Source organism: Oncorhynchus tshawytscha, unplaced genomic scaffold (genome assembly GCF_018296145.1).
Source record: "Oncorhynchus tshawytscha isolate Ot180627B unplaced genomic scaffold, Otsh_v2.0 Un_contig_2046_pilon_pilon, whole genome shotgun sequence".
Lineage (NCBI taxonomy): Eukaryota > Metazoa > Chordata > Actinopteri > Salmoniformes > Salmonidae > Oncorhynchus > Oncorhynchus tshawytscha.
In genome coordinates, this window is record NW_024609288.1 from 51,311 (window position 1) to 70,720 (window position 19,410).

The 19,410-nt window shown below is 47.8% G+C and overlaps 1 protein-coding gene across 1 annotated transcript in view; it reads left to right on the top strand.

Annotated features, from left to right (window-relative positions):
- LOC121844539 (flocculation protein FLO11-like) overlaps positions 1-19,410 on the top strand; it is a 42,404-nt gene that overhangs the window by 1,461 nt on the left and 21,533 nt on the right. Inside the window, exons 3-5 of the mRNA XM_042314763.1 lie at positions 2-138; positions 228-395; positions 4,667-5,593. Of these exons, the coding sequence (XP_042170697.1) occupies positions 2-138; positions 228-395; positions 4,667-5,593 (1,232 nt within the window). The remainder of the gene's footprint in view (position 1; positions 139-227; positions 396-4,666; positions 5,594-19,410) is intronic.

Consider the following 19,410-nt stretch of genomic DNA (forward strand, 5'->3'; position numbering starts at 1 on the left):
GAGGCCCCATGTCCCCTCAGCGCTGAGTCCCTTCTCTACCCTCCAGAGGCCCCATGTTCCCCTCAGCGCTGAGTCCCTTCTCTACCCCCAGAGGCCTCTTGTCCCCTCAGCGCTGAGTCCCTTCTCTACCCTCCAGAGGCCCCATGTCCCCCTCAGCGCTGAGTCCCTTCTCTACCCTCCAGAGGCCTCATGCCCCCTCAGTGCTGAGTCCCTTCTCTACCCTCCAGAGGCCCCATGTCCCCCTCAGCGCTGAGTCCCTTCTCTACCCTCCAGAGGCCCCATGTCCCCACTCCCCTCAGTGCTGAGTCCCTTCTCTACCCCCAGAGGCCCCATGTCCCCTCAGCGCTGAGTCCCTTCTCTACCCTCCAGAGGCCCCATGTCCCCACTCCCCCTCAGTGCTGAGTCCCTTCTCTACCCTCCAGAGGCCCCATGTCCCCACTCCCCCTCAGCGCTGAGTCAGAAGTCATTGAGAAATATATCTAATCAAAAACACAGAGAACCAGACAACAAAAATATAGGCCTTCAATATGGGGAAACACTGAAGCAATACAAACACACCCTAAGAACAAAGGAACAGAACATTAGAAATCAGCTGGATGGAGTTGAGGAATTCATAGAATTAAACCACTTCTGGGAGAATTGTAATAAATGAAACAAACCTCATCATTTGGCTCTCCAAAATGGGGATATGGGGAGAAATCACTTTGCAACCCTCATCATTTGGCTCTCCAAAATGGGGATATGGGGAGAAATCACTTTACAAACCTCTACAGCAATATAACAAAGAGCCCAGAACAAAGAGACATACAAGAAACATGACAAATCCTTGAATCAGCAGTCAAAGACTATCAAGAGACCTGTGGATACACCAGCTACAGAAGAATAATTATTGGAAAAACTATGCACTCTCCAACCCAAAAAGACCTGTGGATACCCCAATTACAGAAGAAGAATTATTGGAAAAACTATGCACTCTCCAACCCCAAAAGACCTGTGGATACCCCAATTACAGAAGTATAATTATTGGAAAAACTATGCACTCTCCAACCCAAAAAGACCTGTGGATACCCCAATTACAGAAGAAGAATTATTGGAAAAACGATGCACTCTCCAACCCAAAAAGACCTGTGGATACCCTAACCCTGTGGTGCTGATGGTATTTTAAATGGGCAGACTGATAAAGAGCTGACAGATAAGACATGGTAAAGGGCAGACTGATAAAGGGCTGACAGATAAAGACATGGTAAAGGGCAGACTGATAAAGACATGGTAAAGGGCAGACTGATAAAGGGCTGACTGATAAAGACATGGTAAAGGGCAGACTGATAAAGACATGGTAAAGGGCAGACTGTCAAAGACATGGTAAAGGGCAGACTGATAATACTTGGTAAAGGGCAGACTGATAAGACATGGTAAAGGGCAGACTGATAAAGGGCTGACAGATAAAGACATGGTAAAGTGCAGACTGATAAAGACATGGTAAAGGGCAGACTGATAAAGGGCTGACTGATAAAGACATGGTAAAGGGCAGACTGATAAAGACATGGTAAAGGGCAGACTGTCAAAGACATGGTAAAGGGCAGACTGATAATACTTGGTAAAGGGCAGACTGATAAGACATGGTAAAGGGCAGACTGATAAAGACATGGTAAAGGGCAGACTGATAAAGGGCTGACTGATAAAAACATGGTAAAGGGCAGACTGTTAAATACATGGTAAAGGGCAGACTGTTAAAGACATGGTAAAGGGCAGACTGATAAAGGGCTGACAGATAAGACATGGTAAAGGGCAGACTGATAAAGACATGGTAAAGGGCAGACTGATAAAGACATGGTAAAGGGCAGACTGATAAAGACATGGTAAAGGGCAGACTGTTAAAAACATGGTAAAGGGCAGACTGTTAAAGACATGGTAAAGGGCAGACTGATAAAGGGCTGACAGATAAGACATGGTAAAGGGCAGACTGATAAAGACATGGTAAAGGGCAGACTGTCGAAGACATGCTAAAGGGCAGACTGATAAAGGGCTGACAGATAAGACATGGTAAAGGGCAGGCTGATAAAGAAATGGTAAAGGGCAGACTGATAAAGGGCTGACAGATAAGACATGGTAAAGGGCAGACTGATAAAGACATGGTAAAGGGCAGACTGATAAAGGGCTGACTGATAAAGACATGGTAAAGGGCAGATGGATAAGACATGGTAAAGGGCAGACTGATAGAGACATGGTAAAGGGCAGACTGATAAAGACATGGTAAAGGGCAGACTGATAAGACATGGTAAAGGGCAGACTGATAAAGACATGGTAAAGGGCAGACTGATAAAGACATGGTAAAGGGCAGACTGATAAGACATGGTAAAGGGCAGACTGATAAGACATGGTAAAGGGCAGACTGATAAGACATGGTAAAGGGCAGACTGATAAGACATGGTAAAGGGCAGACTGATAAAGACATGGTAAAGGGCAGACTGATAAAGGGCTGACAGATAAGACATGGTAAAGGGCAGACTGATAAGACATGGTAAAGGGCAGACTGTCAAAGACATTGTAAAGGGTAGACTGATAAATACATGGTAAAGGGCAAACTGATAAAGACATGGTAAAGGGCAGACTGATAAAGGGCTGACAGATAAGACATGGTAAAGGGCAGACTGATAAAGACATGGTAAAGGGCAGACTAATAAAGGGCTGACTGATAAAGACATGGTAAAGGGCAGACGGATAAGACATGGTAAAGAGCAGACTGTTAAAGACATGGTAAAGGGCAACTGTTAAAGACATGGTAAAGGGCAGACTGATAAAGACATGGTAAAAGGCAGACTGTTAAAGACATGGTAAAGGGCAGACTGATAAGACATGGTAAAGGGCAGACTGATAAAGACATGGTAAAGGGCAGACTGATAAAGGGCTGACAGATAAGACATGGTAAAGGGCAGGCTGATAAAGAAATGGTAAAGGGCAGACTGATAAAGGGCTGACAGATAAGACATGGTAAAGGGCAGACTGATAAAGACATGGTAAAGGGCAGACTGATAAAGGGCTGACTGATAAAGACGTGGTAAAGGGCAGACGGATAAGACATGGTAAAGGGCAGACTGATAGAGACATGGTAAAGGGCAGACTGATAAAGACATGGTAAAGGGCAGACTGATAAGACATGGTAAAGGGCAGACTGATAAAGACATGGTAAAGGGCAGACTGATAAAGACATGGTAAAGGGCAGACTGATGAAGACATGGTAAAGGGCAGACTGATAAGACATGGTAAAGGGCAGACTGATAAGACATGGTAAAGGGCAGACTGATAAAGACATGGTAAAGGGAAGACTGATAAAGACATGGAAAAGGGCAGACTGATAAGACATGGTAAAGGGCAGACTGATAAGACATGGTAAAGGGCAGACTGATAAGACATGGTAAAGGGCAGACTGATAAAGACATGGTAAAGGGCAGACTGATAAAGGACTGACTGATAAAGATATAGTAATGGGCAACTGTTAAAGACATGGTAAAGGGCAGACTGATAAAACATGGAAAAGGGCAGACTGATAAGACATGGTAAAGGGCAGACTGTTAAGATATGGTAAAGGGCAGACTGATAAGACATGGTAAAGGGCAGACTGATGAAGACATGGTAAAGGGCAGACTGATAAAGGGCTGACTGATAAAGACATGGTAAAGGGCAACTGTTAAAGACATGGTAAAGGGCAGACTGATGAAGATATGGTAAAGGGCAGACTGATAAAGACATGGTAAAGGGCAGACTGATAAAGACATGGTAAAGGGCAGACTGATAAAGGGCTGACTGATAAAGGGCTGACTGATAAAGACATGGTAAAGGGAAGACTGATAAGACATGGTAAAGGGAAGACTGATAAGACATGGTAAAGGGCAGACTGATAAAGACATGGTAAAGGGCAGACTGATAAAGGGCTGACTGATAAAGACATAGTAAAGGGCAACTGTTAAAGACATGGTAAAGGGCAGACTGATAAGATATGGTAAAGGGCAGACTGATAAAGATATGGTAAAGGGCAGACTGATAAAGATATGGTAAAGGGCAGACTGATAAGACATGGTAAAGGGCAGACTGATAAGACATGGTAAAGGGCAGACTGATAAAGACATGGTAAAGGGCAGACTGATAAGGGCTGACAGATAAAGAAATGGTAAAGGGCAGACTGATGAAGACATGGTAAAGGGCAGACTGATAAAGGGCTGACTGATAAATACATGGTAAAGGGCAGACTGATAAGACAGATAAAGACATGGTAAATGGCAGACTGATAAAGACATGGAAAGGGCAGACTGATAAAGACATGGTAAAGGGTAGACTGGTCCAGTCAGGGCACAGAGACAGAGTTCTGATCTAATACTTTATACCACAGGACTGCTAGTGGATAGAAACTCTCCCAGTTTCAGCCACTGCCTTTGGCATTATACCCCACTTCCAGCCCTCTACCACAGCCTCAGCCCTCTACCTTGGCCCCAGCTCCAGACCTCTACCTTAGCCCCAGCTCCAGCCCTCTACCTTGGCCCCAGCTCCAGACCTCTACCTTAGCCCCAGCTCCAGCCCTCTACCTCGGCCCCAGCTCCAGCCCTCTACCTCGGCCCCAGCTCCAGCCCTCTACCTCGGCCCCAGCTCCAGCCCTCTACCTCGGCCCCAGCTCCAGCCCTCTACCTCGGCCCCAGCTCCAGTCCTCTACCTCGGCCCCAGCTCCAGTCCTCTACCTCGGCCCCAGCCCTCTACCTCGGCCCCAGCTCCAGCCCTCTACCTCGGCCCCAGCTCCAGCCCTCTACCTCGGCCCCAGCTCCAGTCCTCTACCTCGGCCCCAGTTCCAGTCCTCTACCTCGGCCCCAGTTCCAGTCCTCTACCTCGGCCCCAGCTCCAGCCCTCTACCTCAGCTCCAGTCCTCTACCTCGGCCCCAGTTCCAGCCCTCTACCTCGGCCCCAGCTCCAGCCCTCTACCTCGGCCCCAGCTCCAGCCCTCTACCTCGGCCCCAGTTCCAGTCCTCTACCTTGGCCCCAGCTCCAGCAGTCTACCTCAGCTCCAGTCCTCTACCTTGGCCCCAGTTCCAGTCCTCTACCTCAGCTCCAGTCCCCTACCTTGGCCCCAGTTCCAGTCCTCTACCTCAGCTCCAGCCCTCTACCTCAGCTCCAGCTCCAGTCCTCTACCTCGGCCCCAGTTCCAGTCCTCTACCTCGGCCCCAGTTCCAGTCCTCTACCTCGGCCCCAGCTCCAGCCCTCTACCTCAGCTCCAGCTCCAGTCCTCTACCTCGGCCCCAGTTCCAGCCCTCTACCTCAGCTCCAGCTCCAGCCCTCTACCTCGGCCCCAGCTCCAGCCCTCTACCTCGGCCCCAGCTCCAGCACTCTACCTCGGCCCCAGCTCCAGCCCTCTACCTTGGCCCCAGTTCCAGTCCTCTACCTCGGCCCCAGTTCCAGTCCTCTACCTTGGCCCCAGTTCCAGTCCTCTTCCTCATAACCTAAAACCCAAGGCCAAATCTACATTGGAATTGCTTAACAAGAAGACCCTGGGTCTCGACCCTCCCTGTGCAACTGGGTACTGGACATTCTCACGGAACGCCCCCAGGTGGTGAGGGTAGGAAACAACATCTCCACCCTGCTGATCCTCAACACTGGGGCCCCACAAGGGTGCATTCTCAGCCCTCTCCTGTACTCCCTGTTCACCCAAGACTGCGTGGCCATGCAGGCCTCCAACTCAATCATCAAGTTTGCAGGTAGGCTTGATTACCAACAACGATGAGACGGCCTACAGGGAGGAGGTGAGGGCCCTCAGAGTGTGGTGTCAGGAAAATAACCTCACACTCAACGTTAACAAAACAAAGGAGATGATCGTGGACTTCAGGAAAGAGCAGAGGGAGCAGCCCCCTATCCACATCGACGGGACAGTAGTGGAGAGGGTGGAAAGTTTTAAGTTTTTGGCGTACACATCAGAGACAAACTGAAATGGTCCAACCACACAGACAGCGTTGTGAAGAAGGCGTCTCTTCAACCTCAGGAGGCTGAAGAAATTCGGCTTGTCAACAAAAACACTCACAAACTTTTACAGATGCACAATCGAGAGCATCCTGTTAGGCTGTATCACCGCCTGGTACGGCAACTGCTCCGCCCACAACCGTAAGGCTACCCAGATGGTAGTGAGGTCAGCATGTCAAAATATTGATCAACATGAACACTCAAAAGGTGAGAAATCATGGTGAGACATCATTTGACAATTCAAAAATGATTAATGCCGTAGGAATTCAGGACCCATTGATTCGTACAATTTGTAACACTCATCTCCCGTCCGAATTCTTTGACAATGTGATAGCATATCACGGAAAAGTGAATTAGTTAGGCTTTAGGAAATGCAACCAACTACAGATTTGGATGGGGAGATGGAGAGGAGGGGGACCCATGTACCCCACTTAAAACAAGCAGGCTTCAGTCACCCACTTGGCTTCAGTCACCCCAAAGATTGAATCGGGAGACAAATCCAGCTACGGTCTCCTCCTTGTTGGGCCTCTGTCACTGAATGTTTTGAGGACATGACTTAAGATGGAAGCCTGAGGTAACCTGTAGTGTCCATATACTTTTGGTCATGTTGTGTATCTCCGGTCTGTAGGGCCAAGAGGGGAGCAGCTATAGAGAGTCACTTATGATCCAATAGTGTCTCTGGGCTGGAGGGAGGTAGCCACAGAGACGCTTAATGTAGAGCTTTGTGATGCTTCCCAGAACCACAAGAGAACAGCTCCCCACAGAACCAAAATAGAAAATCACCTAAAAAAAAACAGGCTTGCTTTCGGCCCCCAGGATTTTTTTCATTTCAAGACAATGGTTTCTTACAGAGCGTCCCGTTAACCGCTGTGATCTGGCCAGAGGAGGGGAGGAATACTTATCCGCTTAACTTTGAAATAACCTGGTCTTGTGATATTGATTTGTGAAGCTTCCATGAAGAATCACTGTTTACTGGGTGGTGATCGTGCAGAATAGGAAGTATACCACAGGACCTCTGTTATTAGTAATGCCTCAGGACACTGCAATGCTGCATGCTGTGTTGGAATGTCAAACCGGACACTGCAATGCTGCACTCTGTGTTGTCAGATCAAACAGGACACTGCAATGCTGCATGCTGTGTTGGAATGTCAAACCGGATACTTCAATGCTGCACTCTGTGTTGTCAGATCAAACAGGACACTGCAATGCTGCATGCTGGGTTTGAATGTCAAACAGGACACTGCAATGCTGCATGCTGGGTTTGAATGTCAAACAGGACACTGCAATGCTGCATGCTGGGTTTGAATGTCAAACAGGACACTGCAATGCTGCATGCTGAGTTTGAATGTCAAACAGGACACTGCAATGCTGCACACTGTGTTGTCATATCAAACAGAACACTGGATACTATGATACAGACAGACAGTCTGGTGTTGCTAGGATACAGACAGACAGTCTGGTGATACTAGGATACAGACAGACAGTCTGGTGATGCTAGGATACAGACAGACAGTCTGGTGATACTAGGATACAGACAGACAGTCTGGTGATACTAGGATACAGACAGACAGGCAGTCTGGTGATACTAGGATACAGGCAGACAGTCTGGTGATACTAGGATACAGACCACACATACAGAGCTACAGGGTTACAGCTTGGTTTCCATTCATAAACCAACTATTCCACTAATTTTTACCAGGGCTGATTTGTAACAGGGCTGATTTGTGCCAAGGCTGATTTGTGCCAGGGCTAATTTGTGCCAGGGCTGATTTGTGCCAGGGCTAATTTGTGCCAGGGCTGATTTGTGCCAGGGCTGATTTGTGCCAGGGCTGATTTGTGCCAGGGCTAATTTGTGCCAGGGCTAATTTGTGCCAGGGCTGATTTGTGCCAGGGCTGATTTGTGCCAGGGCTAATTTGTGCCAGGGCTGATTTGTGCCAGGGCTAATTTGTGCCAGGGCTGATTTGTGCCAGGGCTAATTTGTGCCAGGGCTGATTTGTGCCAGGGCTATTTTGTGCTAGGGACACCTAGAATTAGAGCTACAGACACTACAGAAAGCAACAGACAGTCACAGCTAGGGATACAAAGAACACACACTGCAAGAGCTAGGGCTACAGACAATAGACAGCTATGGGTAGGGCTACAGACACTACAGACAGCCACCGACACTACCAGGGCCACATACAATCCAGGCAGCAACATACACCACAGACAGCTAGAGCTAGGGCTACAGACAATAGACAGCTATAGGTAGGGCTCCAGACACTAGAGACAGCTACAGCTACAGACACACCAGACAGCTACAGCTAGAGTTACAGACACTACAGATGGCTACAGCTAGAGTTACAGACACTACAGACAGCTACAGACACACCAGACAGCTACAGCTAGGGTTACAGACAATACAGACGGCTACTGCAAGAGATACAGACACCACCGACAACTACAGTTAGGGCTACATTCATACCAGACACCTACAGCTAGAGTTACAGACACTACCGACAGCTACAGTTAGGGCTACATTCATACTAGACACCTACAGCTAGGGTTACAGACACCACAGACAGCTACAGCTAGAGTTACAGACACTACAGACAGCTACAGACACACCAGACAGCTACAGCTAGGGTTACAGACACTACAGACGGCTACAGCTAGAGTTACAGACACTACCGACAGCTACAGTTAGAGTTACAGACACTACAGAAAGCTACAGCTAGGGTCACAGACACCACAGACAGCTACAGCTACAGTTAGCCAGACACTACAGACAGCTACAGTTAGCCAGACACTACAGACAGCTACAGCTAGAGTTACAGACAGCTACAGCTAGAGTTACAGACACTACAGACAGCTACAGTTAGCCAGACACTACAGACAGCTACATCTAGAGTTACAGACACCACAGACAGCTACAGCTAGAGTTACAGACACTACAGACAGCTACAGTTAGCCAGACACTACAGACATACCAGACACCTACAGCTAGAGTTACAGACACTACAGACAGCTACAGTTAGCCAGACACTACAGACAGCTACAGCTAGAGTTACAGACACCACAGACAGCTACAGCTAGAGTTAGACACTACAGACAGCTACAGTTAGCCAGACACTACAGACAGCTACAGCTAGAGTTACAGACACCACAGACAGCTACAGCTAGAGTTACAGACACTACAGACAGCTACAGTTAGCCAGACACTACAGACAGCTACAGCTAGAGTTAAAGACACTACAGACAGCTACAGTTAGCCAGACACTACAGACAGCTACAGTTAGCCAGACACTGCAGACAGCTACAGTTAGCCAGACACTATAGACAGCTACAGCTAGGGTTACAGACAGCTACAGACAGCTACAGTTAGCCAGACACTGCAGACAATTACAGTTAGCCAGACACTACAGACAGCTACAGCTAGAGTTACAGACACCACAGACAGCTACAGCTAGAGTTACAGACACTACAGACAGCTACAGTTAGCCAGACACTACAGACAGCTACAGCTAGTTACAGACACCACAGACAGCTACAGCTAGAGTTACAGACACTACAGACAGCTACAGTTAGCCAGACACTACAGACATACCAGACACCTACAGCTAGAGTTACAGACACTACAGACAGCCACAGTTAGCCAGACACTACAGACAGCTACAGCTAGAGTTACAGACACCACAGACAGCTACAGCTAGAGTTACATACACTACAGACAGCTACAGTTAGCCAGACACTACAGACAGCTACAGCTAGAGTTACAGACACCACAGACAGCTACAGCTAGAGTTACAGACACGACAGACAGCTACAGTTAGCCAGACACTACAGACAGCTACAGTTAGCCAGACACTGCAGACAGCTACAGTTAGCCAGACACTACAGACGGCTACAGCTAGAGTTACAGACACCACAGACAGCTACAGCTAGAGTTACAGACACTACAGACAGCTACAGTTAGCCAGACACTACAGACAGCTACAGCTAGAGTTACAGACACCACAGACAGCTACAGCTAGAGTTACAGACACTACAGACAGCTACAGTTAGCCAGACACTACAGACAGCTACAGCTAGAGTTGCAGACACCACAGACAGCTACAGCTAGAGTTACAGACTCTACAGACAGCTACAGTTAGCCAGACACTACAGACAGACAGCTACAGCAGCAGACAGACACCACAGACAGCTACAGCTAGGGTACAGACACTACAGACAGCTACAGTTAGCCAGACACTACAGACAGCTACAGTTAGCCAGACACTACAGACAGCTACAGCTAGAGTTACAGACAGCTACAGCTAGAGTTACAGACACTACAGACAGCTACAGTTAGCCAGACACTACAGACAGCTACAGCTAGAGTTACAGACACCACAGACAGCTACAGCTAGAGTTACAGACACTACAGACAGCTACAGTTAGCCAGACACTACAGACATACCAGACAGCTACAGCTAGAGTTACAGACACTACAGACAGCTACAGTTAGCCAGACACTACAGACAGCTACAGCTAGAGTTACAGACACCACAGACAGCTACAGCTAGAGTTACAGACACTACAGACAGCTACAGTTAGCCAGACACTACAGACAGCTACAGCTAGAGTTACAGACACCACAGACAGCTACAGCTAGAGTTACAGACACTACAGACAGCTACAGTTAGCCAGACACTACAGACAGCTACAGCTAGAGTTACAGACACTACAGACAGCTACAGTTAGCCAGACACTACAGACAGCTACAGTTAGCCAGACACTGCAGACAGCTACAGATAGCCAGACACTATAGACAGCTACAGCTAGGTTACAGACACTACAGACAGCTACACAGTTACAGACACTGCAGACAGCTACAGTTAGCCAGACACTACAGACAGCTACAGCTAGAGTTACAGACACCACAGACAGCTACAGCTAGAGTTACAGACACTACAGACAGCTACAGTTAGCCAGACACTACAGACAGCTACAGCAGTTACAGACACCACAGACAGCTACAGCTAGAGTTACAGACTCTACAGACAGCTACAGTTAGCCAGACACTACAGAAAGCTACAGCTAGGGTCACAGACACCACAGACAGCTACAGCTACAGTTAGCCAGACACTACAGACAGCTACAGTTAGCCAGACACTACAGACAGCTACAGCTAGAGTTACAGACAGCTACAGCTAGAGTTACAGACACTACAGACAGCTACAGTTAGCCAGACACTACAGACAGCTACATCTAGAGTTACAGACACCACAGACAGCTACAGCTAGAGTTACAGACACTACAGACAGCTACAGTTAGCCAGACACTACAGACAGACACCTACAGCTAGAGTTACAGACACTACAGACAGCTACAGTTAGCCAGACACTACAGACAGCTACAGCTAGAGTTACAGACACCACAGACAGCTACAGCTAGAGTTACAGACACTACAGACAGCTACAGTTAGCCAGACACTACAGACAGCTACAGCTAGAGTTACAGACACCACAGACAGCTACAGCTAGAGTTACAGACACTACAGACAGCTACAGTTAGCCAGACACTACAGACAGCTACAGCTAGAGTTACAGACACTACAGACAGCTACAGTTAGCCAGACACTACAGACAGCTACAGTTAGCCAGACACTGCAGACAGCTACAGTTAGCCAGACACTATAGACAGCTACAGCTAGGGTTACAGACAGCTACAGACAGCTACAGTTAGCCAGACACTGCAGACAATTACAGTTAGCCAGACACTACAGACAGCTACAGCTAGAGTTACAGACACCACAGACAGCTACAGCTAGAGTTACAGACACTACAGACAGCTACAGTTAGCCAGACACTACAGACAGCTACAGCTAGAGTTACAGACACCACAGACAGCTACAGCTAGAGTTACAGACACTACAGACAGCTACAGTTAGCCAGACACTACAGACAGCTACAGACACCTACAGCTAGAGTTACAGACACTACAGACAGCTACAGTTAGCCAGACACTACAGACAGCTACAGCTAGAGTTACAGACACCACAGACAGCTACAGCTAGAGTTACAGACACTACAGACAGCTACAGTTAGCCAGACACTACAGACAGCTACAGCTAGAGTTACAGACACCACAGACAGCTACAGCTAGAGTTACAGACACGACAGACAGCTACAGTTAGCCAGACACTACAGACAGCTACAGTTAGCCAGACACTGCAGACAGCTACAGTTAGCCAGACACTACAGACAGCTACAGCTAGAGTTACAGACACCACAGACAGCTACAGCTAGAGTTACAGACACTACAGACAGCTACAGTTAGCCAGACACTACAGACAGCTACAGCTAGAGTTACAGACACCACAGACAGCTACAGCTAGAGTTACAGACACTACAGACAGCTACAGTTAGCCAGACACTACAGACAGCTACAGCTAGAGTTACAGACACCACAGACAGCTACAGCTAGAGTTACAGACACTACAGACAGCTACAGTTAGCCACACTACAGACAGCTACAGCTAGAGTTACAGACACCACAGACAGCTACAGCTAGAGTTACAGACACTACAGACAGCTACAGTTAGCCAGACACTACAGACAGCTACAGTTAGCCAGACACTACAGACTGCTACAGCTAGAGTTACAGACAGCTACAGCTAGAGTTACAGACACTACAGACAGCTACAGTTAGCCAGACACTACAGACAGCTACATCTAGAGTTACAGACACCACAGACAGCTACAGCTAGAGTTACAGACACTACAGACAGCTACAGTTAGCCAGACACTACAGACATACCAGACACCTACAGCTAGAGTTACAGACACTACAGACAGCTACAGTTAGCCAGACACTACAGACAGCTACAGCTAGAGTTACAGACACCACAGACAGCTACAGCTAGAGTTACAGACACTACAGACAGCTACAGTTAGCCAGACACTACAGACAGCTACAGCTAGAGTTACAGACACCACAGACAGCTACAGCTAGAGTTACAGACACTACAGACAGCTACAGTTAGCCAGACACTACAGACAGCTACACCTAGAGTTAAAGACACTACAGACAGCTACAGTTAGCCAGACACTACAGACAGCTACAGTTAGCCAGACACTGCAGACAGCTACAGATAGCCAGACACTATAGACAGCTACAGCTAGGGTTACAGACAGCTACAGACAGCTACAGTTAGCCAGACACTGCAGACAGTTACAGTTAGCCAGACACTACAGACAGCTACAGCTAGAGTTACAGACACCACAGACAGCTACAGCTAGAGTTACAGACACTACAGACAGCTACAGTTAGCCAGACACTACAGACAGCTACAGCTAGTTACAGACACCACAGACAGCTACAGCTAGAGTTACAGACACTACAGACAGCTACAGTTAGCCAGACACTACAGACATACCAGACACCTACAGCTAGAGTTACAGACACTACAGACAGCCACAGTTAGCCAGACACTACAGACAGCTACAGCTAGAGTTACAGACACCACAGACAGCTACAGCTAGAGTTACAGACATTACAGACAGCTACAGTTAGCCAGACACTACAGACAGCTACAGCTAGAGTTACAGACACCACAGACAGCTACAGCTAGAGTTACAGACACGACAGACAGCTACAGTTAGCCAGACACTACAGACAGCTACAGTTAGCCAGACACTGCAGACAGCTACAGTTAGCCAGACACTATAGACAGCTACAGCTAGGGTTACAGACAGCTACAGACAGCTACAGTTAGCCAAACACTGCAGACAGTTACAGTTAGCCAGACACTACAGACAGCTACAGCTAGAGTTACAGACACCACAGACAGCTACAGCTAGAGTTACAGACACTACAGACAGCTACAGTTAGCCAGACACTACAGACAGCTACAGCTAGAGTTACAGACACTACAGACAGCTACAGTTAGCCAGACACTACAGACAGCTACAGCTAGAGTTACAGACACTACAGACAGCTACAGACACACCAGACAGCTACAGCTAGGGTTACAGACACTACAGACGGCTACAGCTAGAGTTACAGACACTACAGACAGCTACAGTTAGAGTTACAGACACTACAGAAAGCTACAGCTAGGGTCACAGACACCACAGACAGCTACAGCTAGAGTTACAGACACTACCAACAGCTACGGTTAGGGCTAGAGACACTGCAGACAGCTACAGTTAGCCAGACACTACAGACAGCTACAGCTAGAGTTACAGACACCACAGACAGCTACAGCTAGAGTTACAGACACTACAGACAGCTACAGTTAGCCAGACACTACAGACAGCTACAGCTAGAGTTACAGACACCACAGACAGCTACAGCTAGAGTTACAGACACGACAGACAGCTACAGTTAGCCAGACACTACAGACAGCTACAGTTAGCCAGACACTGCAGACAGCTACAGTTAGCCAGACACTACAGACAGCTACAGCTAGAGTTACAGACACCACAGACAGCTACAGCTAGAGTTACAGACACTACAGACAGCTACAGTTAGCCAGACACTACAGACAGCTACAGCTAGAGTTACAGACACCACAGACAGCTACAGCTAGAGTTACAGACACTACAGACAGCTACAGTTAGCCAGACACTACAGACAGCTACAGCTAGAGTTACAGACACCACAGACAGCTACAGCTAGAGTTACAGACACTACAGACAGCTACAGTTAGCCAGACACTACAGACAGCTACAGCTAGAGTTACAGACACCACAGACAGCTACAGCTAGAGGTACAGACACTACAGACAGCTACAGTTAGCCAGACACTACAGACAGCTACAGTTTACAGACTGCTACAGCTAGAGTTACAGACAGCTACAGCTAGAGTTACAGACACTACAGACAGCTACAGTTAGCCAGACACTACAGACAGCTACATCTAGAGTTACAGACACCACAGACAGCTACAGCTAGAGTTACAGACACTACAGACAGCTACAGTTAGCCAGACACTACAGACATACCAGACACCTACAGCTAGAGTTACAGACACTACAGACAGCTACAGTTAGCCAGACACTACAGACAGCTACAGCTAGAGTTACAGACACCACAGACAGCTACAGCTAGAGTTACAGACACTACAGACAGCTACAGTTAGCCAGACACTACAGACAGCTACAGCTAGAGTTACAGACACCACAGACAGCTACAGCTAGAGTTACAGACACTACAGACAGCTACAGTTAGCCAGACACTACAGACAGCTACAGCTAGAGTTACAGACAGCTACAGACAGCTACAGTTAGCCAGACACTACAGACAGCTACAGTTAGCCAGACACTGCAGACAGCTACAGATAGCCAGACACTACAGACAGCTACAGCTAGGGTTACAGACACTACAGACAGCTACAGTTAGCCAGACACTGCAGACAGTTACAGTTAGCCAGACACTACAGACAGCTACAGCTAGAGTTACAGACACCACAGACAGCTACAGCTAGAGTTACAGACACTACAGACAGCTACAGTTAGCCAGACACTACAGACAGCTACAGCTAGTTACAGACACCACAGACAGCTACAGCTAGAGTTACAGACTCTACAGACAGCTACAGTTAGCCAGACACTACAGAAAGCTACAGCTAGGGTCACAGACACCACAGACAGCTACAGCTACAGACAGACACTACAGACAGCTACAGTTAGCCAGACAGTTAGACAGACACTAGAGTTACAGACAGCTACAGCTAGAGTTACAGACACTACAGACAGCTACAGTTAGCCAGACACTACAGACAGCTACATCTAGAGTTACAGACACCACAGACAGCTACAGCTAGAGTTACAGACACTACAGACAGCTACAGTTAGCCAGACACTACAGACATACCAGACACCTACAGCTAGAGTTACAGACACTACAGACAGCTACAGTTAGCCAGACACTACAGACAGCTACAGCTAGAGTTACAGACACCACAGACAGCTACAGCTAGAGTTACAGACACTACAGACAGCTACAGTTAGCCAGACACTACAGACAGCTACAGCTAGAGTTACAGACACCACAGACAGCTACAGCTAGAGTTACAGACACTACAGACAGCTACAGTTAGCCAGACACTACAGACAGCTACAGCTAGAGTTACAGACACTACAGACAGCTACAGTTAGCCAGACACTACAGACAGCTACAGTTAGCCAGACACTGCAGACAGCTACAGTTAGCCAGACACTATAGACAGCTACAGCTAGGGTTACAGACAGCTACAGACAGCTACAGTTAGCCAGACACTGCAGACAGTTACAGTTAGCCAGACACTACAGACAGCTACAGCTAGAGTTACAGACACCACAGACAGCTACAGCTAGAGTTACAGACACTACAGACAGCTACAGTTAGCCAGACACTACAGACAGCTACAGCTAGTTACAGACACCACAGACAGCTACAGCTAGAGTTACAGACACTACAGACAGCTACAGTTAGCCAGACACTACAGACATACACACCTACAGCTAGAGTTACAGACACTACAGACAGCCACAGTTAGCCAGACACTACAGACAGCTACAGCTAGAGTTACAGACACACAGACAGCTACAGCTAGAGTTACATACACTACAGACAGCTACAGTTAGCCAGACACTACAGACAGCTACAGCTAGAGTTACAGACACCACAGACAGCTACAGCTAGAGTTACAGACACTACAGACAGCTACAGTTAGCCAGACACTACAGACAGCTACAGCCACAGTTAGCCAGACACTACAGACGGCTACAGCTAGAGTTACAGACACCACAGACAGCTACAGCTAGAGTTACAGACACTACAGACAGCTACAGTTAGCCAGACACTACAGACAGCTACAGCTAGAGTTACAGACACCACAGACAGCTACAGCTAGAGTTACAGACACTACAGACAGCTACAGTTAGCCAGACACTACAGACAGCTACAGCTAGAGTTGCAGACACCACAGACAGCTACAGCTAGAGTTACAGACTCTACAGACAGCTACAGTTAGCCAGACACTACAGACAGCTACAGCTAGAGTTACAGACACCACAGACAGCTACCGCTAGAGGTACAGACACTACAGACAGCTACAGTTACAGACACTACAGACAGCTACAGTTAGCCAGACACTACAGAGACAGCTAGAGTTACAGACAGCTACAGCAGTTACAGACACTACAGACAGCTACAGTTAGCCAGACACTACAGACAGCTACATCTAGAGTTACAGACACCACAGACAGCTACAGCTAGAGTTACAGACACTACAGACAGCTACAGTTAGCCAGACACTACAGACATACAGACAGCTACAGCTAGAGTTACAGACACTACAGACAGCTACAGTTAGCCAGCTACAGACAGCTACAGCTAGAGTTACAGACACCACAGACAGCTACAGCTAGAGTTAGACACTACAGACAGCTACAGTTAGCCAGACACTACAGACAGCTACAGCTAGAGTTACAGACACCACAGACAGCTACAGCTAGAGTTACAGACACTACAGACAGTTAGCCAGACACTACAGACAGCTACACCTAGAGTTAAAGACACCAGACAGCTACAGACAGCTACAGACAGCTACAGTTAGCCAGACACTGCAGACAGCTACAGATAGCCAGACACTATAGACAGCTACAGCTAGGGTTACAGACAGCTACAGACAGCTACAGTTAGCCAGACACTGCAGACAGTTACAGTTAGCCAGACACTACAGACAGCTACAGCTAGAGTTACAGACACCACAGACAGCTACAGCTAGAGTTACAGACACTACAGACAGCTACAGTTAGCCAGACACTACAGACAGCTACAGCTAGAGTTACAGACACCACAGACAGCTACAGCTAGAGTTACAGACACTACAGACAGCTACAGTTAGCCAGACACTACAGACATACCAGACACCTACAGCTAGAGTTACAGACACTACAGACAGCCACAGTTAGCCAGACACTACAGACAGCTACAGCTAGAGTTACAGACACCACAGACAGCTACAGCTAGAGTTACAGACATTACAGACAGCTACAGTTAGCCAGACACTACAGACAGCTACAGCTAGAGTTACAGACACCACAGACAGCTACAGCTAGAGTTACAGACACGACAGACAGCTACAGTTAGCCAGACACTACAGACAGCAGTTAGCCAGACACTGCAGACAGCTACAGTTAGCCAGACACTATAGACAGCTACAGCTAGGGTTACAGACAGCTACAGACAGCTACAGTTAGCCAAACACTGCAGACAGTTACAGTTAGCCAGACACTACAGACAGCTACAGCTAGAGTTACAGACACCACAGACAGCTACAGCTAGAGTTACAGACACTACAGACAGCTACAGTTAGCCAGACACTACAGACAGCTACAGCTAGAGTTACAGACACTACAGACAGCTACAGTTAGCCAGACACTACAGACAGCTACAGCTAGAGTTACAGACACTACAGACAGCTACAGACACACCAGACAGCTACAGCTAGGGTTACAGACACTACAGACGGCTACAGCTAGAGTTACAGACACTACCGACAGCTACAGTTAGAGTTACAGACACTACAGACAGCTACAGCTAGGGTCACAGACACCACAGACAGCTACAGCTAGAGTTACAGACACTACAACAGCTACGGTTAGGGCTAGAGACACTGCAGACAGCTACAGTTAGCCAGACACTACAGACAGCTACAGCTAGAGTTACAGACACCACAGACAGCTACAGCTAGAGTTACAGACACTACAGACAGCTACAGTTAGCCAGACACTACAGACAGCTACAGCTAGAGTTGCAGACACCACAGACAGCTACAGCTAGAGTTACAGACTACAGACAGCTACAGTTAGCCAGACACTACAGACAGCTACAGCTAGATTTACAGACACCACAGACAGCTACCGCTAGAGGTACAGACACTACAGACAGCTAGAGTTAGCCAGACACTACAGACAGCTACAGTTAGCCAGACACTACAGACAGCTACAGTTAGCCAGACACTGCAGACAGCTACAGTTAGCCAGACACTATAGACAGCTACAGCTAGGGTTACAGACAGCTACAGACAGCTACAGTTAGCCAGACACTGCAGACAGTTACAGTTAGCCAGACACTACAGACAGCTACAGCTAGAGTTACAGACACCACAGACAGCTACAGCTAGAGTTACAGACACTACAGACAGCTACAGTTAGCCAGACACTACAGACAGCTACATCTAGAGTTACAGACACCACAGACAGCTACAGCTAGAGTTACAGACACTACAGACAGCTACAGTTAGCCAGACACTACAGACATACAGACACCTACAGCTAGAGTTACAGACACCACAGACAGCTACAGTTAGCCAGACACTACAGACAGCTACAGCTAGAGTTACAGACACCACAGACAGCTACAGCTAGAGTTACAGACACTACAGACAGCTACAGTTAG